General features: G+C 43.1%; 1 protein-coding gene across 1 annotated transcript in view; it reads right to left on the bottom strand.

Moving 5' to 3' along the window:
* Arid2 (AT-rich interaction domain 2) overlaps nucleotides 1-25,324 on the bottom strand; it is a 144,856-nt gene extending 119,532 nt beyond the window's left edge. The window contains 3 exon segments of the mRNA XM_036207841.1: nucleotides 23,614-23,711; nucleotides 24,838-24,931; nucleotides 25,085-25,324. Of these exon segments, the coding sequence (XP_036063734.1) occupies nucleotides 23,614-23,711; nucleotides 24,838-24,931; nucleotides 25,085-25,176 (284 nt within the window). The 5' untranslated portion in view covers nucleotides 25,177-25,324.
* Between the last annotated feature and the right edge of the window lie 2,276 nt (nucleotides 25,325-27,600).

Below are 27,600 nucleotides of genomic sequence, written 5' to 3'. Positions count from 1 at the left end.
GCAGCCTGCCGGTTTGAGCTACTATGGTGGGTTCCTGGCGTGTGCGTCTGACCTGCAGTATGGCAGGAATGAGGAGTCTACAAGCGACACTTTACTCTGCTGTGTGATTTAGCCTTTGCTAGTTTAAAAAAAAAAAAAAAAAAGTTTCTGGGCTTTGCACTGCTTTGACAGAACTGCTTCTGATAGTTTGATGGTACACATGGCTCCAGACCCAGAGCTGGCGGTAAACTGTACCACCGCCATGTTGGGAAGCTGAGGTGGGTGGAGCCAGCAGCCACAGCGGCGTTTCAGTTTTACAAAGATGGATATTACACAGAGAATCTGGTTTATGTTGTCTTTGGGATTTTTAACTACAGAAAAATATTTGATCATAAAAGCTGTTGAGTTAAACAAATATGTAAATTTTAAAGGTACCTTGACTTCAAATTTTGGATATAAAGATATGTTGCTTTGGAAAGGAGTCTCTGTTTTTGTTTCCCCAGAAAGCCAGAGGCTGTGGATTTGTTCCAGATTAAGATACATCAGGTTTGATCAGCCAAGACCACCTGAAAGGTCTCCGATGACACCATGGTCCAGATGATCCAACATCCAGAATGGTTTCAAGGCAACTGGCTCAGAGGTTTACCCTCACAGACTACTCCATAATCCTAAAATTTTCTTTGTGTCCCCATAAGATACAGCGCCCCCCTTCAGCAGGAAGTAGTAAGAAAAACTACGCCCAATTTCCCAAAATTATCAAGCTGGCTTTGGAGATGGAATTGGCTCACTCCTTCTCTAAACCCAGACATACTGCTAAAAAAAAAGGTTAAGAGATTCTTGTGTCCCAAATCAGAAGAGCCCTCTAATATGGGACAGTGAAAAACCAATATTTTTATTTAAATCAGGCTGACTATAAATGTGATCTCTTTCTAAAAAAAAGGGCATATGATATAGATATAATAGGATAAAAGGGTAGATTAATGAACTTACTTTTAAAGAACAACTACTTGTTTAAAACATCAAACATTGGCATAGATTTTAGTCTATTGATATAAACTTAAAGTTAATTTTGTTACACTGTATATATATATATATATATATATATATATATATATATATATTTCTACTCTCGTTTGAGATATTATGTTTATGCAACTCATTTAGATTGTAATGGATAATAAAGAAATACAGATCAATTAGTCTTCTATGATAGTTAAACTTATAGTCATGTTAAGTTTTCTAGGAATAAACATATATTTCAGATAGACAGGTAATCTTCAAACACTTCAAAGGTCTACAGAATATGGCATTTAAAATATTTTTAAAATTTAGACTTTCTGGACAGTGAGACATGTCTGCTCCTGGTAGCACCGATTTACTTCAAGAGGAGGATGGGCATTAAAGACACTTCATATGGAGTTTATCTTCTCCTTGGCAAAAATAGCCATTTGGGTGAGAAACTGTTCTTGCCTGGACTGCTTGATCAACTGGACATGCAGGACCCATAGAAAGGTGACCACTGAACTTTGCTTGACAAAATGGTCCTTCAGGTTCCTGCTTCGAAGAGGAAACTGCCAGACATTCTACAGGACACTGAAAAAAAAAATGACTAAGAGACTCTAGCCCTGGGGGCTGAAGACAAATGCCCCAACTTTACAAAGGAACATTAGGTGACTGTCCAGGCTGCCAGCTGTCTCTGTCTACTCTGTAAGACTCCTGAAAGTTGCTTGCATCCTTCTCCCGGTTCTCAGGTAATATTATATCCTTCTGAGGTCTTTGATGTGGTTGAAAACTAGATAGTTATAATTTCCTCAATTATGATAAAAGATAAGTTAGATATCAAACCTTAGACTCACAAATATAAGATAGATAGGATATCTTCTTTAATATTGTAACTGTAATTCTTGCTTGATAATTGTTTTGTTATATGTAATTTTACTATGTAAAAGTTAAAACTTTCCTTTTCAAAAAAAAAAAGAAAAAGAAAAGGGGAAGTGCCGTGGATATTGCTCTGTATAAATAAAATGCTGATTGGCCAGTGGCCAGGCAGGAAGTATAGGCGGGACAAGAGAGAAGAGAATTCTGGGAGGTGGAAGGCTGGGGATGGAGAGACGCTGCCAGTCACCGCCTTGACAGAAAAAGACATAAGGTACTGGTAAGCCACGAGCCACGTGGCAAAGTATAGATTAATAGAAATGGGCTAATTTAAGATAGAAGAAGTAGATAACAAGAAGCCTGCCACGGCCATACAGTTTGTAAACAATGTAAGTTTCTGTGTGTTTACTTGGTTGGGTCTGAGCGTCTATGGGCCTGGTGGGTGAGAGAGATTTGTCCTGACTGTGGGCCAGGCAGGAAAACTCCAGCTACACGTTTCCCTATAATCCAAAGCTTATGTGACTGTGAACTCATGACGGCAAACCTACACAAAAGGCACAAAAAAGGGGTGGCTTTATCACACTCCCTACAAAGCAGAAGACTTCCCTAACTGGCTCTTTTATAAACTGACATTTCAGTGTCAGCGTGACTGTGACAACTAGAAGGACACTACTCAACACTGAAGTACTTCCTGAATGTGACTTTCCACCTACTCATCTTCATATGAGCGATAGTTTACATTTACCTTAAGATTCAGTGAAACTATACCCATTCTCTTATTAAACCAAGCAGATTCATATGCCATTACCATTTTCTCCTACTTTAAATCTACCCCACAAAAGGATGTAAGATTAATGTTCCAAAACCATAATGTTCCTTCAGACATTGTTTTGCTAAAGAACATAAATAAGCAGCCGGGCAATGTCAAGCCTCATGCCTACACACACAGTACTATTCACACGTGCACACATGTGTAGTATACACATGCATAGATGTGTGTACATAGTTAAATACTTGGACTTGACTTTCAAACGAATGAAAATCTTTCACCATCTGGTACCAATCTTTAGACCCGGTCTTGTTTAAGCCCTATAGCCAGGTTCATTTTTTAATTGAAACATGGTGTCCACGCTCTCTCTTTCCTTATATCTAAAACAAATCTCTCAGCTACCCTTTTTCCTTTTCCTATCTGGATCCAAATAGGCTTTCAACACCAAGCTGAGCTCAAGGCCTCATCCATATGCTGCCGTTTACTCTGAAACTAAAGTGATTTCCTTTTTTTTTTTTTTAATCCGAATGACTTTTCAAGCATTCATGTTGTCTCTATTAGACACACATCAAGTAAGTCCTGTAGTATAATACTTTGGGGCTACAAACATACATAAACCATAGGTCCTAATGTCTTTGGGGTCACCAGGTAAGAAAAGGGTTGCTAATTAACAGCAGTGTCTCTGTAGTGGAGGTATAAAGAGGGCAAAGTGGCCCTGTGTGGAGAAAAAGATTACCTCAAGCTGCCAGGAGACATGAAGCTTTATACAAAAGACAACATGAAGTTTTAAAGATGGGTAGGAACACCTTAGGCACAGAAGGCAGAGAAAACAACACACACAAAGGCAGTAGGATGAGACCAATGTGGCGTGTCTGGAGAACATTAGCAAACAGATCATCATGGCTAGAGCACAGATCACCAAGCCTCAAGACAGACTCAGAGACATGAGGCAAATGTACAAAGCACTATCAATTTTTCACCTTTGTGATTTCACATCCATCAGGTTTCCTTGCTTCTAATCTTGATACCACACTACACTTTTATTTATGCTTCACAAAGCACCCAAAAGCGGGGCGGTGGTGGCACACGCCTTTAATCCCAGGACTCGGGAGGCAGAGCCAGGGCTGGTACTGCCCACAGTGGGCTCTGTCCTCCCACATTAATCATTAATCAAGAATAAGCCCTTCAGACATGCCTGCAGACCAGTCTGATGGAGTCCATGCTTCTATGAAGGTTCAATCTTCCCAGGTGAGCCAAGTTTGTGCCTAGTTGACAAAAACTAACCAACACAGCCTCCATAATTTTTCTTAGAATACAACAGGTTCTTGCTGTCTGTTCACTCCTAACCCAGGCATATATCTACATTATTCCTTTCTGTGTTCTGTCTGCATTCAAATGTCACCACTTCCTTGGTAAGGCTTTGTCTATTTAAAGATGTAACTCTTGCATCCAAAGACTGCTGCTTCCCTCTCTGTTTTATTTTCCTTTTTGTCCTATTAGTCCATATGCTGCTCTCTTTTGTTTTTCTTTTGGCCAGTACCCTAACTCCACAGAGTAGTCAGTCTCCATTTTCACTACTGGTCCACGTTCAGTGTAGAACAGTGCCCACCTGTACAGAAACCACAAACTGGCCTCTGTCTCCAACTAAACTCTGACTTGCCGGGTAGTAAGACTTGTGCTTTTCCTTTTCTACTAGTCATTCATTCTGGGACTAAAGAAAGAGCAATATTCTGCATGGCAGGTATAAGTTTGGTTCCTGGAAGCAGACCAGCCCACTGCTTTGTATTTTTGTGCTATTGTGAAAACTACTGGACCTCTTCTAAACCTTAGTTTCCTATTATAAGATGATAATAGACATTGATCTTGTAGGAAAGTGTTAAGAATTAAAATAATGCAGACAAGCGCATTACTACCACCCAGGCAAACAGCAAGTGTTAGATATTACAGTGATGGCAAGAAACATTCTAACTCACTGCTTGCACCAAGTTATCACATCATTTCTAGCATCCATTTTTTCTCAAAGTGGCTATTTTCAGAAAAATCCTGGATCTGCATAAGCCAGCTTCCTACAGTCGGCATTGCTGTATGTCACCTCCTATCTCCATAAAACTGTGTGTTCACGCCGGTGACTTATACATCGAGACAGGGCGAGATCAATGTACATCATTTTACTTAAATAATTTTGAAGGCTAGAATGTAATGGAGTTGGTAGAGTAGCTGCTCTGCATGGGCCACGCTCTGGGTTCAAGGCCCATTCCAAACTAAACTAGGCAGTACTTGTACTCTCAGAGGTGCTCCTGGAGGAAGCAGAGGAAGATCAGGAGCACACAGTCATTCTTGGCTACAAAGAGTTCGAGGCCAGCCTGACTACATGAGATCCTTCTAAAGGAGAGAGAAGAAAATTAAGTGATAAATTATACAAAAGCCATATTTATCACATATGTTAATTTATAGTCTTTGCTAAAACTGAGTTTTGGTGTCTGTTTCACAAAACCTCACAAAAAAGGGTTTAATCTTAGAACCAGATCACTAAATAAAATGTTTTACTTCATATTCTGTATTATACAGTTTTGAATTCTTTCTGACTATACCAAATTAGACCTCCCATTTGTTGAGAGAGCCACTATGAGGACTTACATCAAGTCCCCAAGAAACTGGCCAGCGACAGGATAGTCTTACAAAGTTAAGTTACTGTGTATCATGAAGTAACTGGGGGCTTTAAATACATAAATGCTTTTGTTTATAAAATGTCCTCTACCTAAGCCTTATGTTGAAAAACAAAACAGGACTAGTATCAAGCTAAATGTCAACCCTCCCTTGACAATGGTACTTGAAGGCACTGTGGCATTCATCTGTAATCCCAGTGCTTGGGAGGCAGGAGGGTCCTGAGTTCTGGTCAATTTTTAAAGAGCTTTCTTCAGTGATCTAGAAAACAGGATAGGTCCTATCTTGTAGAGTAACTGTGGAACTCCATTAAGATAAACAGAAGTCAAACTGTTCTGCAGCATACCAATTTTACTGAAAAAAGATGCAGTAAAATATTTGAAAACTATTAAAGTCATAGTCCCACAACTACCCAACCATCTTCATGTTCTGCTTACTCCTTTCAAACCAATTTTTATAAAGTTATAATTGCATGTGCTTGGTAACAAATGACATGTGCATGCATGCATGCCTGTGCATGTGCATATGGTTTGAGTCTGATGAGTGTGTAAATGCAGGTGTACACATGCTATGGTGTGTGTAAAAGTCAGAAGACATCCTGAGATGTGGGTTTCCCTCTGCTTATGCTTCCCATCTCCCTGTAGGGACAACAGGATTCCAGACACTCATGCAACACATCTGGCTTTTCTGTGGGTGCTGGGAATCTCAACTCAGGACCTCATGCTTGTAGAGCAGATACGCTTATACACTGAGCCATCTCCCACACTCTAGAACACCATCATAAAAGCCAGACAGCACCAGGGTAAATACTAGCCCAACTTCTGTGTGACCTTGAACAATGTTTTTAAACTCCTTTGTCCTGTTTCTGAACTTACAACAGCATAAGGAGTTTATGTCAATGTGGGATATGAAGAATGCAGTCATGTAAACCACTCAGCTTTACACAAGGCAAACTGAATGTGTTAGATAAAACACAGAGCTCAACAATCTTTTAGGCAGAAAAAAGCAAAAAGACAATACTAAAATGACCCATCACCCTCAATGGCCACCAAACTAATACCTATGCCTCGTAGATGCCTCAATCCATGAGATCATCTTACCAACATAAAGGCCATATTTCTATAACAAAGAAATCTCCAACAATCTCCTTCCCATATTTCTTTAAAAAAAAAGAATAAAGTGACCAGTGGAAAACAGGCAGTTCTGAACTCTATCTTCTTCTCCCTCCCATCTCCACTTCATGCAGGAACACCAGAACAAACAGCTTACTTTTATCACACAGCCAGGGCTTCTTCAAGTCCATTCCACAACTAAGGGCTGATGGTACTATGAACTAGTAGAATTGGTGGCAGACACACTCAGCTGCAGCTATCTCCAAACTTCTTGCTTCCATCTTCAGGATCCACAACTTTCAGGCTCTGTCAGCTATGCTACTAAAGCTGCTATAAAAAATTAAATGTGTACACAGCATCTGATATCCATCCCAACACAGCCCTTTAAACTTTTTAAGACTTGGCAAATTCTTACAACTTTGGTTATAATGAAGTGATCAGAGATTACCAAGTGATTCCCTCTATGAGATAAGGAGACCACATCCTGCACGCACATAACATGCTGCAAGGTCTCTAAGGAGGGTGAAAGAGCGTCCGAGCAGCTCTCAGGACACAACTCTGGAGTGACCAAATTAGGCCTAATGGTGAGCATCAGACAAAACACACAAAGTGAGCAGCAGCATCTAATTCCGTGATGCTGGACCAGACAGATGGACTCAAATACATACGTGATGGGATACATCTGCTCTTCTGCTCCATGAGGTAGATACCTACAGTAAAACCCTTAAAATCAAAATGACCCCTCAACTCTAGAGTACAAATGTCCTACAATGATTTAAACTGCCTTATTCTGTACATCAAGTATGGCAATGGGCAACAAAGACAAGAGCAATAAGGTGTGTTTTGTTGGCTTTTTCCATACTGGAGATTAAAACCCTTGTGCACGCCAGGCAAGCATCTACCAACTGAGTTATATTCCCAGCCCTGAAGACTTTTCGTTTAAATTTTTTATTTTTATTTTATGTGGATTTTTTTGTTTGTTTTTGCCTGCTAGATGAGGGCCTCAGATTACCTGAAATTGGAGGTACAAGTGGTTGGAGGTTCCTGTGTGGATTCTGGGAACTGAACCTAGACCTCTGGAAGAGCAATCAGTGCTCTTCATCACTGAGCCATCTCCCAGAAGACTTTTTTATGAGTAGACAGAACAGGACCATTTTCTCCAAAGTTACCATTTAATATAGCTGATTTTCATTTATACATTAGATTGCCAGTATATGAACAATTCAAATATAGGCAGTAAACTGGGATGTAATACATAAATATGCATCAGCTCCTCACTTTAAAGATAATAATGGCTGGGCAGTAGTGGTGCATACCTTTAATCCCAGCACTTGGGAGGCAGATCTCTGAGTTCAAAGCCATCCTAGTCTATGGAGCAAGTTACAGGACAGCCAGGACTACAAAGAGAAACCCTGTCCCAAAACAAACAAACAAACAAACAAACAGATAATAATAAAGTACTACAGATTTGTGATTCTGCACATAAGAGTGTGTGTGAGTATGTGTGTGTGTGTGTGTGTGTGTGTGTGTGTGTACTTGTTACTCTTATTTTTTTAAGACAAGACCTCTCGCTAAACCTGGAGCACAGCACTTTTTGCTAGACAGACTAGTCAACAACCCCTCAGATCTGCCTGTCTCCACGCTTTCTCGACCCCCACAGTGACGGATTTACAGGCCACACTAGCACACCTGGCCTTCACATGGGGACTGGGATCCAAACCCAGGTCCTTGTGCTCACACAGCAATTACTTCATCCATTCGGCCACCTCCCCAGACCCAACTCAAAAGTAAAACCAAATCCTAGTGGATAAAAACATATACAACGTAACACAAAACCTGACTTCTTAACCTAGTACACTATAGCTCATTCAATAAACATAGTTGTGAATATTTTCCTATGTCATAAGATTATTACTTTTAAGATTGCATCAAAAATACACAGCAGGAGGTATCTCAATGATAAAATGCTCAGCATAGCAAGGCAAAGTCAGAATTAGGGCAAGGAAAAATCTTCTATCTCCCTTCTTCTTAAGCTACATTGGCCAAATCAATTAGAGAAAAGGAAGTAACTAAAGACATGAAAAGTTGAAAAGTAAAATATGTATTTCCAAAAGCCATGCTAGTAGGAAATCCTAGGAAAAATACTACCAATGAGAAAACTAAGCCACTAAAACTTGTTACAGAGTATTTGACAATCCAAGACTGCAAATAAACTTTACTTTGAATCGGAGGGTGGAGTTAGAGACTAGCTCACCAGAATTAGCCATGGAGGTTTTGGAGGATCCAGGATACAGATAGACACAGGAAGTAGTAGGGAGGGGCTTCAAAAGATTTGTGGACCCTCTTAGATCAAAAAAGGAGAGAGAGGAGGTCACTGGCTGCTTCTCTGCCACTTCTGTGATCAATCAGGTTTTTACCCCATGTCTGACTCCCAAGTTTTATTTAATAATAAATAATAAAAATAGATAATTTAATATAATTAAATGCCTCAAAAACTGACACACACAAGACAACAAAAGTGCCACCTAGAAGAGCAATGATTATTTACAAAATCATACAGAAACTGTATCACCAAGAGCAGCACAAATGATGATCCCTAAAGAATGGACTTTTAAGACCTATTATGAATCGTCCTACAATTAACATGGAAGATCAAACACAAAGACATGGAAGGAAACCTATGACATAAGAGTCCCAGAGCAGCAGGAACAGCAGCACCAAGTACTAGCACAGACTCTGCGCTGCAACAACTGAAGTACCTTCCTGATCTTTCAGACTACTGAAACATAAAGAGTTTCACACCACATGGCAGGGCTGTGGGAAGAAGATACTTTCATGAACTGCTTGCTAGTAAGAGCTTCGAAGAGTTCTCTACTCCTAAGAGAATTTGGCAATATTTAACAAAACCATACACCAATTTATTCTTCCCTTACTTCCATCATTTATTCCCAAGACAGCTCCACAAGAGCTGGGCAATAGGTTTGGCAAGAGAGTGCATGTGCAGAAGACCACTCGTCGGTATCACTGCAGTGTAATGTATACAACAACCTGAGACTCACTAGGGCAGGCGCTTGTTTACCAAGCTAGCACACAGACACAATGGAACACAATGCAGGTGCTGAAAAGAAAGAAGGCTCTCCAAGTGTATGAGCAATTTGCAAGATAAGTGAAAAAAAGGCAAAATAAAAAAAAAAGAGGTTTCTACATTTACAAGAAAATTAAAAATACACGAATGTCTGTATCTTTTCAAAGAGAACAAAGATGATCTGAAACTAAGGAAACTAGTTACAAATAAAGCATGAGAATGAGGTGAAGATATATGAAGGCCTCAAAGTATGCACATCTCTTAAACCGTGATTTCCAAATTTTACTAAAACGGAACAGCACAGATGAGCGACAAACACAAAGTAAATGGGGAAGCGAGTTGTGTTATAGTTCAAGCAAGCAGTAATCACCTAGAAAAAATTCCAATCACTGTACTCTTTCTTAATGAAATAGGGTTCTCATTTTGTTGCCAGGCTAGTATACATTAAAAGGCTCACATGATCCAAAGTGACTGCAGGCATGTGCCACTACACCCAGTTTCCCTGGGAATATTTTAACCTAGTACTTCAAAAACAGAGCTTCAATAAAAACAGAATGCGTCTTTATATTGAAAGAAGTCCGTAGTTGCACCTGATAGGTTTGTTTATGCAGTATAATGGGTATAGTAGATAGTAGAAGATAATTATATATCTGTATGTATGTTTTCCCTGAAAGGGCCTGGAAGAAAAAAAATCAAATAGTAATAAACACACATCACACAGTTTATATACACTACGACATACCAAGAATCTTTAGGGAAAAAAAATGGATTATTCTAGAGCTAAGAAACAAAACTAACTTGAACCCAGGTGATGCTGTTTTGTCAGAAAGTAAGGAAAAGTTAAAAAATAATGTGAACACATGAAAAAAGCCAAGGAACCATCTTGAAAGGTCTCCCACTGGCTAAATCCAAGCAGCAAAATGCAGAAAACAGATTGTAGGCCCTTGTATAAAATAAAAATCTCAAAAATAAATAAAATCAAACTACTTCCCCCTTACCCAGTGACTTATTCAGCCAACAGCTTATAAATACAGATGGGATGACTGATTCAGAAAGTGAGAATATACATGTATCATAACAATAATTCAAGGCAGAACCACCGATACATGGTTAGCAAGATGCTTCCGTGGTCTCAAAATATGTCTCATAGGTTCTTTCATTATAAAAGACAAAATACAATGCAGAAACCAGGACGCCATAACCAAAATTAACTTCAATAAAGACTCAAAGTGACATCTAATACCTCCTTCCCAAAATGCCTAACCTAAATCTGATCCCGAAAAACTCAGACAAACTAACTTTAGAGCACATTCAGCCTATACTCTGGTTACTGTTGGTATTTGGGGTTATTCATTTATTTGAAACAGGGCCCCACAACACTTCCTAAGCTGACATGAAATGTACTATGTCTATGTAGCCCAGGCTGGTCTGGAAACTGTACGGCAATGTTAGCTTACAAGCATGCTCAGCTCTGACAGTACTATTTAAATGGTAATATTCTAAAACAATTGGGGAAAGGTACATAAATACAACAGGTGATCATGGATAGCGGGGGAGAATTGTAAAATTTGAGTTAGGATCTGTATATTACACACTACAATTTTCTATTAAATCTATGTTTTGTTTTCCTATGTGTTCATGAGCATACATGTGACACGTGGTGAACATGCATGCTAAGGAACACCTCAGAAATACTGTCCAGCTCGGCCTCCCCAGCACTGGTTCTGCAAGCACACAGCTACCACACCTTGCATTCTACATGGGTTCAGGGGACCGAACTCCTTGTGCTTGAAAGGAAAATGCTTTACTGGCTGAAGCGTCTGTTCTCTGAGACAAGCTCTCACTCAGTAGATTAGGCTGTTTAAGAACTCACTGTGTAGCTCACACTGGTCTCACACTCTGGAAATCCTCTTGCTTCCTGAATGCTGAGATGACAGGAATGAACTACCAGCCCCAGGAAAGAAGACTTTTATTCCTAGGTAGCATAAAACTAAACACAGGCACTACTCCTGTAAAGACATGATGATTCAACAGCACCTACTATAATGTACTATGTCTACATGCACCATCAGATATAAAAAGGAAATTAGAAAACAAATATAACTAATAATCAATCTAGATAAAGTATGAATAAGAATTTATGAGGGTGAGCCAGGCAGTGGTGTCGTGGTACACACCTTTAATCCCAGCACTCAGGAGAGGAGGCAGGTGGATCTCTATGAGTTTGAGGCCACTGTGGTCTATAGAGTGAGTTCCAGGACAGCCAGGGCAAAAGAGAAACCCTGTCTCAAAATACTAACTAACTAACTAACTAACTAACTAACTACTAACAAAACAATAGCAGCAACAGCAACAACAAAGAATGTACATATTTGTAGCAAAGCTTTTTACTTTTGAAAAGAGAAAACAGGACAAAAAACAAAAACAACAACAACAACAAAAAAAAAAACTGTTGTGTTCACTATTGAAGTTTTAACCAGTTTACCCTAAAATCAGACTTTGGTTTAACCAATGTGTAGCAATATGGAGTTACATGGAAAGGGAGTCAGAAATGTGGTCCTCTAATGATAGAAACTCAAAAGAATACACCAAACTCTGTAAGCACTCCTGACCAGTCACCCATTATTCAAGAACACACTTGGAAACGCAGGCTACCAAGGTACTAACTTCAATTAAGAAGAACCTCAGTGGCTGAAGAAATGGCTCAGTGGTTAAGAGCACTGGCTGTTCTTCTAGAAGACCTGAGTTGAACTCCCAGCACCCACGTTGGGCAGCTCACAACCACTTGTAATTCTAGCTCCAGGAAATCGGACACCTTTGACCTCTGGGGGCCCTGTACTCATGTGTGTGTACAACATATACACAATTAGAAATAATAAATCTTATTTTAAATTTTTTTTTTAAAAAAGCACAACCTAAAGCACATGGGAAATCAACTTAACCAAGAACAATCACGGAAAGCATCCTCAACTCTGGGGTGACTACAGACAAACTAAATTCAGCCCTTCAGTAGAGTACCAGAGTCAGGACCCTAGACTTATGTTCTCTGATATTTACTTATTTGCTTATCTATTTATGTGTTGCTAGAGAAAGAACCCAGAGCCTCATGTGTGCATTTTAACAGAATGCTCCTACTGACCTCCTGTTTGATTTTATTAACATTGTAGTTATTAATCTCTGGACTACAAGACAAAATAAAACTTGACCCAAAAGACTTCACCATAAAAGGCAAGTTATAATTGTAGGATAAGCAGTATCTTTGTAAAGCAACTGATCACTAGACCCACAAAGCAAACATTATGTATAATGGTCAGAACACAAAGACCAGAATTACAGACATTTGCCATCCTTTACAATAAGATGAACATCCAAACAACAGAGTATGACACAATGTCATTCAAATTCTGTTTCGTAAGAAAACTTTCCAGTTTAACCCCCACTACATGGTAATGAAATTTACTGATAGACAAAATTTAAACACATCTATAACATGGGATGTATATGAAATACTTAGCAACTATGCAGAGTGGAGAGTTATGGACAATGTTCAGTAAAATGCAAAGCAGGTCTATTACCTGCTATGGAATAATCCTCTTGTACACTGTAAAGATTTGTCACTTGAATTGGTTTACAAAAATGCTGATTGGCTAGTATCCAGGCAGGAAGCACAGGCAGGTGACCAAACTTAAGAATGCTGGGAAGGAGAAGGGCAGAGTCAGGAGTCACCAGCCAGATGCAGAGGGGGGAGGAGGTGAACATGCCATGCTAATAAAGTTACTGCCACATGGAAAAGCATAAATATAAATATGAGCTAACTTAAATGTAAGAGTTAGTAATAAGCCTGAGCTATTGGCCGATCATTTACAATTAATAGAAGTCTCAGAGTGGTTCTTTAGGAACAGGCAGTCAGGACAAGAAACTTCCATTTACATATGGCACCCCATGCTGGGCACCAGATGATGCGTAAATCTAACTAATCTTATCAATAAAAACCAGAAGTTATATATCGGGGTAAAAGCTGAAAGATCAGAGAAGCAAGGGAGCAGCCACAGTCACTGCCTACCTCTCAGGATCCCCCGATCAAAAGTGCTGATCTCAGGATCCTGTCTCTGCTCTGTTTTATTACTTTCTGTCTCCTGTCTGTAGAAACCTCCAGACCTCTTTGGTTAACTAGTGGCTAGCTCCGCCCTCTGACTCCAAACAAGCTTTGTCAAAACACAAAATATCACACAACAATGACCAAGGTAGAAAACAAGAAAGCAAAGGGGACAAAAAGTACTCTCAACACATGAAACATGGTTCCTAACTGGCAATTACGACTGGCATGTAATATTGGGAGTTGAGGCTGGAGACTATCACTCAGTGGCAGAGTGCTTGCCTAGAAGGTGCAAAATCCTAGGTTCAATCCCCAATATGAACAAAAAAGGAGGAAGGAAGTGGGGCAAGTGGGGAAGGGAAGAAGGAAACAGAACCAGAACTATGCCCTTCATAAATAACCCATAAGCCTCTACAAGAAAGTCTCAGGAATATAAAGAATTTTTTGATTATTGTTTTTTTTTTTCTAGGATTAAATAACAATTGTTTCTAAAATTTGAAATAAAATAAAATTAAATTTTGAGCAAAGCTTCGAAAAATTAAAATACTGGGGCTGGGGCGATGGTCCAATTGGTATGGTGATCGATGTGGAAATATGAGGACATCAATTTACATACCCAGCATTCCTACATAAAGCAGAGTATGGGGACTGGAGAAATGGCCTGTGGTTAAGAACATTGGCTGCTGCTCTACCAGAGGACCAGGATTCAATTCCTAGCTCCTAGACAGTGCTCATAACCATGTGTACCTCCAGTTCTAAAGGATCCAATACCCTCTTCTGGCCTTTGTGGGCATCAGGCATGCATGTAAGTGGTGTACAGACAAGCATGCAGGCAAAACACTCATACACATTAAAAAAATAAAACAAACAAAGAAAGCAGGATGTGGTGTGCAACTGTAACCCCAGTGCTGAGGAAGTAGAGATTGGTGGATCTATAAAGCTCATCTGCCAGTCAGCCAACCTGAATATATGAGCTCCAAGTTCATGATAGTCTCACATCAAAAAAGAATATCGATAGCTACATAGGATGGCATCCAAAGTAAACCTGTTTCCAACACTCGTGCACATTCACCACATGCATGCAAACATACACAAACAAGTACATTTGTCCACCACAAACACACACACACACACACACACACACACACACACACACACACACACACACACACACACGGAAATACTGCATTAAACGAAGTATTACATTAGTACAGCTTCTATCTAATTTTAGGGCTTTGAGATGAGGTCTTTCCTGACCCCTCTCCACCCCCACAGGTGGTACTATTACTCTCACAGTAATTTACACATGAACTTCCTTCCCTAAGAGGAACTGGGATAGAAAAGGAACCTCGCCAAGATAATAAGCACTGAACAAATTCAGTAAAACCAATGGTTTCTCATTTGGAAAGGAAAGTCCAAACAGGAAAACAATAATAAATACGTTAAGAAAAACAAACAAACAAAAAGCTGAAGGAAACCTTGCTTTTAACATTTTAAATTTTAAAACACAAGTTAAATAACTACAGTTAGGATGAGTCAGGACTCAGGAGCTCATTCATGTCTTCTCCCTAAGTCAAACAGAGCTCTAGGTACCTTCTCTGAAACTCAAAGACAAAGTGCTGGGTGTGTCCAGGCTCTGCTTGGTGACAGGTGCAGCTTTAGCAGTGCCAGAGCAGATGCCACTCAGAAGCTTTGTTCTGGATGTGACCCCGGCCAGCGGCTGGTGCCAAGTTCAGCCAGTTATCTCAGCAACAACATTGATTTCATTGGTGCTTAGATCAACTGTTCCCAAACTTGAGCCTACTAACAACTACCTGGACATGCTTTTTAAAACTAGTAGTTTCAGTCTACTAACTACTAAGCCCACGGGTCTTACCATAAAGAACATCTAGGTACCATATGATACCTCGGATAGCAAAGCACTGCTTATGAAGCAATCCCTACATATTAACCTGTGTGTTTTCAACCTTTAGATCAGCTGTTTTCAGAACAGGATGGAAGAACCAGTTAACTGACTTCAGGAGGAAGTCATCAGCCAAGTCCAGAAGGCAGGACCTCCTAAAGGACAAAGTACCTCATTACTCTAGTAGGTAATAGTATATGGGAAAAAGAAAGCTAGCTGACTGTTAAGAGGTAAGACCCAGCCAGGCAGGGGTAGCTCATGCCTTTAATCCCAGGACTTGGGAGGCAGGCGGATCTCAGTGAGTTCAAGGCTAGCCTGGTCTACAAAGCAAGCTCCAGGACAGTCAGAGAAACCCTGCCTTTAAAAAAAAAAAAAACACAAAAAGAGGTAAGACCCAGCAGCCAACACATCAAAAACATCACTCTTTTCAGGTCCTATCACAACACATTGTGGGGTTAAGTGGTAGAGTCCTGCACATACTGATCCTGTGTTCACATAACTATAGTTCTGTCATTGGGCAATGCCCTTGACTACAGTAATTATTCCTAGACATCACCAAGTTTTCAGTCCCAACAACAGTGAATCACAATATACTCAGTCAAAGGAGCATGCATTTTGTAAAGACAAATTACCTCACTTAACAACATATTTGCAAAAACTATATAAGCCCAGTGATTCAACTATTATTTAACAGAAAAAAAAAAAAATACAGTTGACCTTGTTTCTTGAAAAGCATAATGATCACATTAACAGATAATCTAAAGGCTAATAAATTCAAACACATATGGACACAAAACCTATCTAAGGATATTTAGTAACTGTGAATAAGAGAGAATTCTATATAATGATTTGTGAAACATAAAGGGGTTAGGGTGTGTTTTGAAAAACAAAATTTATTTCCAAATTGGCAATTATAGCAGACACTTAAAACTGAGAGTGAAAACTCATAAAGATACCAAAAAGGATACCAAAAAGTTTTATTTCCTATATAAATGCACTAATAGATGGATCTTCAAGGGGTACTCAGAACTCACCATCCTCATCTATTATTGTATGATTCTGACCAAAGGAAATTGCCAATATTTTTGGCTATACTATGGATAAGTACACCAACAATGTTACATATATTTATTTTACTTTCAAAAGCCAGTATTGTTTATTTTTAGCAGAACTGTACACACTGTGCTGGAGAGGTGGCTGGAGAGGTGCAAGAGCCTGACAGTCCAGCCCAATGGCCTGAGTTTGCTCCTGAGGGCCACAGTGTGGGAAGAGAAAACTCTACAAAGTTGTCCTGACCTCTGCACATTTTCTGTGACACACACAGTCACAATGACCAAATCAATGAATCCAATTTAAATTTTAATATACTTATCATTTTAAGTCATAAACTAACTAGAGACAGTGTTAGTCCAAACATCTCCCTTCTAAGTTCAGTACTAGCCTTAAAACTGTACCTACTACCAACAGCTTCTTCCTAATGTCAAAACTCAGGGTATGACCTCCCCAGGTTTCAAAGTCACAGAACTGAAGAAAACCACAAATTTTTAGCAGAACTAACATCAAATTCAGCAAATTACTATTCTATAAACAATAACTAGCACAATTCTCCAGAGAAACATCTTAAAAAAATTTTTTTAACTCAAATTTTCAATACAAGTATCATGATTTTCTTAAAAGGCAGTCTCTAGTTAGAATAAACAGGAACTGACTTGTAGGGAGAGCTAACTGAAATAACCCAAATATAAAGACCCAACATAATTAAAGTTACTATAAACTCTTTCCGTAGAAGAATGACCATGCAAATAAATGAGTCTGAGACTCGATTTTCTTCACATTGTTTATTTACTTAATGTGTTTGGTGGTGTGGACATGCCACAGCACACATGCAGAGGTTAGAGGACAACTTGTGGGAGCTGGCTCTCTCCTTCCACCATGCAGGTCCCAGGGATGGAAGCCAGGGGTGGTAGCAAATACCTCTACCCACCAAGACAGCTCACTGGGCCTCAAACTTAATCTTTTGCCATGGGACTGGACACCGCTCAGGCACTTGCCTTGAAGGAGGCCCTAAATCCCATTCCCAATACTACCAAAAACAAAGGTAAAACACCATTTTTTTCTCTTTTGTATTTGCCCTCTATCACATGGTCACATCTGAACTGCAGTTCAAACAGTCGAAAAACCCACTGTTTTCGTTCTCTCTACCTCAGTGTCTTTCCTCCAGGCTCAGGTTTTCTTCTACCACTAAAACTGTACTGTCTTTACTCTTCCGTTCCTGTCAATGAACATATGGTACTTTTTTTTTTTTTAATTTTCAAGCAGGGTTTCTCTGTATAGTTTTGGTGCCTGTCCTGGAACTCTCTCTGTAGACCAGGCTGGCCTCGAACTCACAGAGATCTACCTGCCTCTGCCTCCCAAGTGCTGGGATTAAAGGCGTGCGCCACCATCTCCTAGCTACATATGGTACTTAATACCCCTGGCAAGAACTACTAGTTAACTAGAATTACTACTATAATTCTGCGCAATATTTATGAAGATATGGAAATCTGTAACTCTAAGCCGGGAGAAGTGGCACCCACCAGTGGCAGGATGACCGTGAGCACCAAGCCAGCCTGAGCCACAGAGTGAAGCTGTGCCCCAGGTGTTTTAAGTTAAATAGATAGAAACTATATGAATGTGTAATATAGAAAGTCAGTTTCCCTAGTCAATTGGTTTTTTTTCCTAATCTCATTTCTTCTAGTTTACAATTCCCAAACTGTGCTTCAAGAAATTTGGTAAATGCTCCTCAAACATGACATTTCCTACCATATACCACTACAGTGGTACTTGGAGTAAGGACAGAGGGAACAGTGTGATCCCTAACGCTCTAGAGCGTCACACTCTGAAACACAACCTCCAAGTCCTATGATAAAGTAGCCAACTTTTTATTTATGACTCAAAACCATTTGACCTTTGTAAGAGGCACATGCTAAGTTTCAAGAACACTGGTGTTTTATAGTGCACAATACAAGTTTCTGCTTTGACCATGAATATTAAAGAACACTGAGATGGAAGTGGAGGCGGAGAGAGGGGATCCACCAGCCCTCACCCTATCGGACCACACGTCCCCTCTCAGCTCTTGACAAACCCATTTTATCACTAATCTCTATTAGGCTTGGGAAAGGCACAATAAATAGCCTTTACAAAAGAATAAAACTCTTCCAAAATACTTTGCCTACATTTACATTAGCTGTCTGCATGTGGACGAACTTGTCCCCAGTCCAATTTCGCTTAGTTTGAGAATACAAGAGAACTTACGGAATGCTGGGCTTCCTAAGACAGAGAGGACCTCACACCAAAGCTCACCATGAAAACACCTATTATTCCTCAAGAGGTGCTCTTATAAAATGGAACATCTAACCAGAAATAAGACATTTTTAGTTCGCAGCTGAGGCCTAAGTTTCAAATGAAAAGGCATTTGTGCATTTAGGTGGGCTAAGGATGTAGCACAGTGGTAGAGTTCCAGTTCTTGACTTGCCCCATGCTGGAGGCAGGGATGGGGGAGGGGTATTATGAAATTCTCTAGTGTGTAACCTGGGTCAACTGTCTATCTAGGAAAGTAAATTGACTTCTAGTTTGAGCAAATGTATGCTGCTTAAAAACATGGATTTTCAGAGCTGACGCAACCTGAGTTTATCGGCTTTAAACTTCCTTCATCCACTGTCTACTTCTACTTCCAGCAAGTCTACAAGTCTTTCAGAAATGTAACACATTGTCATAAAATATCAAACTCAGGTTTGTTCAAAACAAAAGGATATAACTTATAAAATTAAAGTTTAGATCCTCAAAACACCTTACTAAAATAAAGTCCAAGTCCTCCGTATCGCCATTATTATTTTATTGACTTTCTTGACTAGGAGTAATCTGTCTATTCAGCTTTGTTCAGCAATTTACAAACTCAATGTGTTACTTTATTCACTTACTGAATAATACTGAAGAATACTTTCACTTCACCTCCAGTGATTCAGAAAAGGCTTCCTCACTGACCTACATCAGAGACACTAGCTGACAACTCCTAACTGCATTCATGTCATTTAACTAAGAGTTAACCGCTGGTAAGACTACTACTCAAGTAGTAAGGGTCTCTTTTACCCTGTACCAAGAAAAAATAGCAGACTTCACAATGTGACTCCAAAGTCACTACTGTGAACACAACTTTACCCCAACTCCCAACTACCTCCAAAGTACATGCATACAGAAAGAACCAGGACTGCAAGGTTCAAATACAGGAAGAACAGAAACATGGAGTTTTCTATAATAAAATTTCAAGGTCTAAGATCATTCACTTGCTTTCTAAAATTCCCAAGTTTTATAAAGAACACATCAAGGTTACCTACAGCTGCACTGTAATTATAGCTGCTTCATACCTGGGGTCCATAAATGAAAAAAAAAATATATATCAGATTAAATGTTTACTTAAACTCTACAGCAAAACTTCAAATTCTTCTTCTTCTTCTTTTCTTTTTCTTCTCGAGACAGGGTTTCTCTGTGTAGCCTCAGCTGTCCTGGAACTCACTTTGTAGACCAGGCCGACCTCAAACTCTGAGATCTGCCTACCTCTGCCTCCCAATTGATGGGACTATAGGCATGTACCACCATGCCAAGATAAAACTTCAAATTCTTAATCCAAGTAAGAATAGCAAATTGTTCCTAAATCTTAGTACCAAAATAGGGCAAAAATAAAGTAAAATTCATCAATTAAGTATCACACTGTTCATAGATATACTTGGGCACAGAATTAGCCACATACAATCTCCAACTATAATTTATTAAACTCATTTATGAATAAGACACTGAAACCACAATAGCATAAATTTTACAAAGCACATACAACAAATACAACTTTTTGATATTTGAGTTTCTCCATCTACAAAACATGGGAAATTATACTTTATCCTTTCTTACTTCTATAGACAGACTAACAACAAGTATTTGTGGAACACTGAGATGACTGTGCCAAGAAAGGTGCTAAATGGAAAAAAAAAAAGGTTACAGGATTTAGGAGCTGACTAAAATATAATTTTAAATATAAATGTAATACTTGTACACACTGTCAGCACGCACTTACACTTTTAAAAATTAAGTACTAGTGTTAAATAATCAACTGCATATTCGATTTTAGACTGAGCATTTTTTTGTAGATAATCTACAGTTGAATGAATGTGTATTTGATAGATTTAACGTAACTTTTAGCAAACTACAATGTCTCTATACTTAATGACTATATATGAACCAAAAAAAAAAAAAAACCCAAAAGCTGTTAGAACATGTGCATGACTAATAGTCTGTTCTTATTTGTCTATAATAGTATGTAGCTATATCAAATGGTATTAGTCTAACAGCTGTCCATTCAATTAACTGTACAACTACAGGGGAATGTATGCAAGTATGAAACTTAAAAAGAGAGCTAACAATATGTCCAGTGAAAAAGCAGCCTGCCGGGCAGTGGTGGTGGTGCATACCTTTAATCCCAGCACTCGGGAGGCAGAGCCAGGTGGATCTCTGTGACTGTGAGTCCGAGGCTAGCCTGGTCTACAGAGTGAGATCCAGGTACACACACAGAGAAACCCTGTCTCCAAAAAAAAAAAAAAAAAAAAAAAGCACCCTGAATTAAATATTATGTAGACTATCATTCTAAATATTATGTTCTTATTTCTCACTCTATTGCTAAATCAACAGCTTGAGAAGCTTTTCTAATTTACCCTTTTATGTAAAAGGTACTCTGACATGCATGCTCGCGCTCTCTCGCGCTCTCTCTCTCTCTCTCTCTCTCTCTCTCTCTCACACACACACACACACACACACACACACCCATGCCTGGTTGTTTCTAGAGCTCCTATAGAACTCAGTAACTGCCAAGTTCAGTGAGCTCTTTGCTGTCAAATCTGAAGTCGATCTCTCCAACCTGTGACTTGGAGAGAATATTGCAAAGCCAAAGCCAAAAGAAACCCACCAAAATACAAGGCGTCACCTCCCTTACTAGAGAGGATGGTATTAAATCTGATACAGCAAAGAGTTAACTTATCAAGTCACTTCATTACCATAGCTGACTGAGAAGGCACTCTGATAGTTAACTAATAGAATTACTGTTAGAGTTTGGCATCTGGTCTGCCAGTTCGATGTTTTTAGAGGAAAAGTGTACAACCCAACATAATGCATATCCTTTAACTGCACAATACACCATTAGGGAAAATTCTCTCAAAGTTGCTAGTAACCAATTTCTGGTCATCCTATTTCTTTGCAAGCCATGCAAATCTTCACATGGTTTTATTTTCCAAAACAAATGCTTTAACTTTTCCTAAGGAGCTGAGCTCCAGCCCTACAGAAGCAAACCTGGAGAGTGACACACGGAGAACAAGTTTAGCTAAGGACACGGTTCAAAGCAGCTTCTAATAAGAACATAAGGCCCAAGTTGACCTAAGAACAACGTAAATACTTAAAACAACTCTGAAAGTATCCGGTTAAAAAGACTAGCGACAAGAACAATTACTGTATGGCATAATCCCAAGATAGAAAAGACACACAAAACAAAATACTGCTAATTAAACTTTGTAAAAGAAAAGAAGTCCAGGTATTTCATTAATTATGCTAAGACTGTTAATATGAATGCAAATTTTACAGAAAAATACACATCTCACCAGCCATATACACCATTCAGAATTGAACACAGAAATTTAATCCATCGACTTAAAAAATACTAGGTATAACTTTAAAATACACAATTTAAATATACAAAATGCTACAAACATTTTAAATTGATTAGCACAAAGCCCTAGCATGTATTAGCATGATTCTCTCAGATCCTTTATCAAAAACAGATAGTTTTTGATAATCAAGTGACTATCACTCTAAGTATTAAATTCTTATTTCTCACTCTATTGCTAAATCAACAGCTCAGGAAGCCTTTTTTTATTGACTCTTTTATTTAAAAGGTACTCTGACACACATGCTATCAACACACACACACACACACACACACACGCCTGGTATTTTCTAGAGTTCCTATAGAACTCAGTAACTGCCAAGTTCAGTGAGCTCTGCAGCCTCAAGTCTGAGGTCAATCTAAGGCAGTCAATAGGAAGTACACCTGTGCAATTACCCCGTTTCCTATTTCAGAATCCTGAGCACTATACAGAGTAACCAATGGATTTGAAGCAATGCAAAACTCAAATTATACAGAAATTACATTACACAAATAAAATAAAGGTGATCTTGTAAAATCACATTACCAATGTTTATTAGAAAGAACTACCAAGATCATTATTTTAATTTTAAATAACTAAGAACACTGAGTAATCAAACAAAAATAAAGGTTGACTTCAAAGCAAACTACAATATTAAAGGGTCTATAGAAGAGAATCTAGGAGGAAAAAAGTCCTAAAAGTCCCAAAATACATAATCTACACTAAATCATATACCAACTAAGTAAGAAACTTATTTTTTTGAGTATGCAGTCAAAATGAAAGGAAAATGAAAGAAAATCTCAACCATAGTACCTAGTTTCACACCATCCCCATTTTTCTAAAGTATTGAATATTTTCAAGTTTCTCAGATATTCAATAACAAGAGTCCAAGAAGTAATCCTGGTCAACCAAGGCATCTGTATTATATTAATGATGTAAAAATAGTCCACTGAAAACTCTCACTAACAGTTCCAATAAATTTCCTTTAAAAGAAAAAAATCCAGAAAGACAGAATTGTAGAGGGCTAAGGAGTTTCCAAAGAAGAAGAAGAAGAAGAAAATCTTGCCACAGGTTACAAAGTTTCATTAAGTATCTTAAGTCTTTTTACTAAGCATGGTCTTTTCTGGGCCTCAGTGGCTATCAAGCAATCAATAACAATGTCACAAAAGAATGTTTACAAGATAGGACATGGGGTGTCACCTGTAATGACTTTGTATGAAAAATGCAGATGACCGTATTTGAATGTGAGGGAAACGCCAGGCTCCTCTAATCTCACTTTATTGACAGTAAGTGCTTCTCAGACTGAAATTAACAAGGAGTTGGAAATCGTCTAGAGCGTAAATTTTGTTCTTGTTTAACCGCCCCTAAGTCCCTTGGTTCCAGATACTGTGGAAAAGTCACCACTACTCACCGCAAGTAATACTGTTTCAAAGCAAAGGCAGCGTTGGAGCAGCTTCTGGGAAAGTTGAACTCTTCGACAATCTCTCCCCACTGACTCTTCTCAGAAACCTGTTAAAACACAGGCACACTGGTCTCAAAGTGCCCAGTCCAAGAGAGACCTACCCTAACTTGGGAGCTAAATGCCCATTCTGCAGAGGTCTGGAGCTGCCTAAGGCACCAGTGGGTGTCTGGGGCCGATCCACTGGAGTTACTCAGCTAGGGCCGCCTGAATCACTGTGTTTTCACCCTGTATTTAGCAGCCCTTGTTTTGTTTTGGGGGGGGGCTGGTGGGTTTGTTTTGTTTTTGAAGCCCGGACAATAACCAATCGCAAGTCCCTCTGTCGCCCCCTTTTAAATCTCAACGCGGTCCGTTCACACTAAAGAAGAAGAAGAAGAAGGAAAAAAAAAGTTCAAAAGGATCAATACTGCTCCGGACAGCGACGTCCGCGAGCTCTGGGGGGGGGTCGGGGCCGGGGCCGACTCGGATCCCTCTCCCAGATCTATCCATCTCCATAGGCCCTTCTTTGAGGCCTACAGCTTCTGCCTAGCCTTGAAGCCTAAGATGGCTATTTGCAGACAGGTCCTGCTTTCTTTTGTTAGCTGTAGAAACCCAGGGCGAGCGGGCCGAGGCTGTGCCCCCGGCCGCCGGGATCATTTCGCAGCCGATTATCGATGTTAAACCTGCCCGCGCTAATTTTGAGTTGCACGAAAACTGCTCAGAGTCTGTGTGTCTCTGTGTCTCCGCCTGTGCTAGAGCGGCAGCGGCGGCGGCGGCGGCGGCGGCGCTGACTCGCGGGCGGGCGGGCGGGCGGGCGGCGCGGGGCGGGCGCGGGGCTCGGCGGGGCTCGGCGGGCGGGCACCCCGCTCGCCCCGCGCTCCCCGCCGCGCCGCTCAGACCCCCGCGGGGCCCGCCGGACACCCGGCAGGACGCTCCCCGCCGCCGGGCCGCCCGCCCAGCCCCGCGCCCGCCGCGCGCACGCGAGCCACCAGGCCGAAAACAGCCCCGCCGCCGCCGCCGCCGCCGCCGCCGGCCGCCTCCGTGCCACCGGGCTTGCGAGCACCGAGAACGCCGTGTGCCCCGCCGGCCGCCCCCCGTTCCCCGACCCCCCCCCCCGGGCGCCCCGCTCCCGGGCCGGAGTCAGACTTTTCGGAGCAGGCCGGAGAGAGGGAAATACAAATTAAAACTTCCACTCACCTTCGCGAATCCGCCTAAAGTAGTGACTCTGGTGTAGAGCCCGTGAAGATCCAGCTCCTTCCCACCCACCGCAGGGATCTTCTTAAACGGCGACCTGCGGGCGACAGAGAGCCCCGCACACTTGTCACCGGGACCCCCCGCGCCCGCCGCGGGGAGTCCCCCCCGTTCGCCCCGGCTCGCCCCGGCGCTTGCCCACCCACCCCCACCACCCACCCACCCACCCACCCACCCCGGGTCCGGCTCTCACCCTCTGCTGTGGTGGAACTGCCGCAGCTCGTCCAGGAAAGCCAGTCCCTTCCTCCGCTCGTCCGGAGGCGCCTTCCCCGTCGAGTTTGCCATTATTTTGCCCCAAGGAGGTCTTGCCGAAAACCCAGATCGCGCTTCAGACGCGGCCCCCGCTCCCCGCGCTCCCTACCAGCGCCCGGAGCCCATTCCTCGGCCGGCGGTGGCGGGGCTCGGTCATGGGCCGGCGGCGGTGGCGGCGGCGGCGGCGGCGGCGGCGGCGGCGGCGGCGGCGGCGGCGGCGGCGCAGGGAGGGAGGAGGGAGGGGGAGGAGGCGAGGAGGAGGGGAAGGAGGGAGCGGGAGGCCAGGGGGAGCGCAGGGCCGGAGGGAGGGGAATTTCTAAAAAAGTTTCAAAGAAACGGGAGCGAAACTAGAGGGGCAGGCGACGGGCGGCCCGGCGCGGGGCCGCGGGGCGAGCGCGGCCCCCACCCTGCCTTCGCCGCCTCCCCGCGCGGCCCGGCTCTGGCCGCCTCGCAGCGCCGCCGGCCCTCAGCGGCTCGGCCCGGGGACGCGATTCAACATGGTGCTGCTGCGGCCGGGGGGGCGCGCACGAGCCGGCCGGGGGCCGGGCGAGCGGAGGCGAGGGGCCCGGGCGGCCGCAGGCCTGGGAGTTGCGGCGGCGGCGGCGGCGGCGGCGGCGGCAGCAGCAGCAGCAGCAGCGGCGGCGGCGCGGCGGGGCCGGGGCAGGCGGGGCCGCGTGGGGAGGGGGAGGTCTGTGTGGTGGCTTGTGGAGAGCGGGGTGACAGCGTGGATCCGGGCCGCGGCTCCGCGGGGCCCTCGCACACATTCACGCGCGGCGGCGGCGGCGGCGGCGGCCCGGGCGGCCCCGGGCACAGGCTCCGGCGGCAGCCGAGCCGCTGCGCGCCGCCCGCCCGCCCGCCGGCCGGCCTGCCTGCCTGCCTTGCCTTGCCTGCCTTGCCTTGCTTTGCCTTGCCCGCCAGCCAGCCTCCGTCTCAGCCGCCGCCACGGCCGGGCCCCGCCAGCGCCGCACAGCGCCCCCCGAGGGCCGGCCGCGGCACTGCGCCTGGCTCCACACGGCCGCCGCGGCTCCTCGCGGGGAACAATAGGCTCGGCTCGCCCGGCTTAGGGTTCCTCTGCAATGTGCTGCACATTTCACACGCACACAAAAGCCGGCGGGAAGGGGGGGCGGCGCGGGGAAACGGCCGCTACCGGCGGCTCGCGGGTGAAGGGGTTGGAGGCGATGCTCGTTCGCGGCCCCCGGCGGGGCTGGGGGCAGAACGGACTCCCGAGTCCGCCACCCCCTACACACACACACGCACGCACACCCGGCCGGGCCTTCCCGCCGCCCCGAGGGCCCCGCGGCGGCTCGTCCCGGTGCAGCCCTCGGCCGGCGGGCGGGCGGGCGGGCGGGCGGCCGGGGCAGGCCCTCTCGCACCCTCTGCAAACGTTAGGGCTGGAGGGATCGGCCTCTCGGCTTTATGCCTCGATGCCGGGGCCCCGAGGAGCCCATTTTTCCACCGTGTGGGCATAAAGTGACTTTGACAAACTGTAGAGCGCACACACACACGTACTGTGAGCCGCCTGCCCTACTTTTTGGTGGGGATGGACCTAGGGCTCGGAACTGGGCTCGCCTTTGGTCGGTTCCGTGCACCCAACCGGAGTTATGCAAACAGTCATTGCGCCGGTTAGGAAGCCACCTCTGGAACTTTGAGGATAACGCTTCTGGTTTGCACTGGGCACCTTCAAAGCGAGGGCAACCTGTCCCCCCGTTGCATTTCCCGTAGTGATCCCCAAAGGTGTCCACGGGGGTGAGGGGGTCAAATGGTTATCTCCGCAAACACCCACCACCACCACCCCCATTTGCATTTTACGGGGATGCTGCTCCAGCCCTCCCCGGGCTCCAGACGTTGAGCCTCGGGTTGGCTCGGTGCATTCTTCCCGTCGTCCCATTTCAGAGACGGCCACTGCTGGCAAAGTCACCAGCCCAAGGTCACACGCTAATCCAGAGTCCGGGGGGGTTTATTTCGGGTCGTCTTTCCAAATGGCACATGGATTGGGATGGCGGCAAAAAAATAAAAAATAAAAATTATGTAATAGAGCGGAGCGTGCTTCCGGTACTCACTCTAGGAAACGGGTTTATTTCCCAAGTAAAGTTTATGTCTTAAACGGGGTCGGAATAAGGTGTGGCTAGGAAATTCCTGACACCCGAGGACCAGTGAGTGTCTCGCAAGCCTGTGAGGGGCGGAGACCCTGCCCGTGCAGGAGGAGGAGGAGGAGGAGGAGAAGAAGCCGGCCGGGCCGGAGGCGAGGCACGCGTGGGCCGGGCCGCGCCGGGCCGGGGAGCCAGCGGCGACCGCGGCGCGGGCCAGTGGGCGGCCGCCGGGCTGTGCGGGTTCCCTGCGCGCGGCACTTGCGCACGGCCCCTTGCGTAACCGTCAGCGCCGGGGATTCCCTAGAGGGGGTCACTGGCTTCAACCATTACACACAGCCGGGCTCCGCCGCGCCTCACAAAATGGCGG

The sequence above is a fragment of the Onychomys torridus genome, chromosome 16 (genome assembly GCF_903995425.1).
Source record: "Onychomys torridus chromosome 16, mOncTor1.1, whole genome shotgun sequence".
NCBI classification, from domain to species: domain Eukaryota; kingdom Metazoa; phylum Chordata; class Mammalia; order Rodentia; family Cricetidae; genus Onychomys; species Onychomys torridus.
The sequence above is the reverse complement of the archived record's forward strand: the minus strand, read 5'-3'. Positions and strand labels throughout refer to the sequence as shown.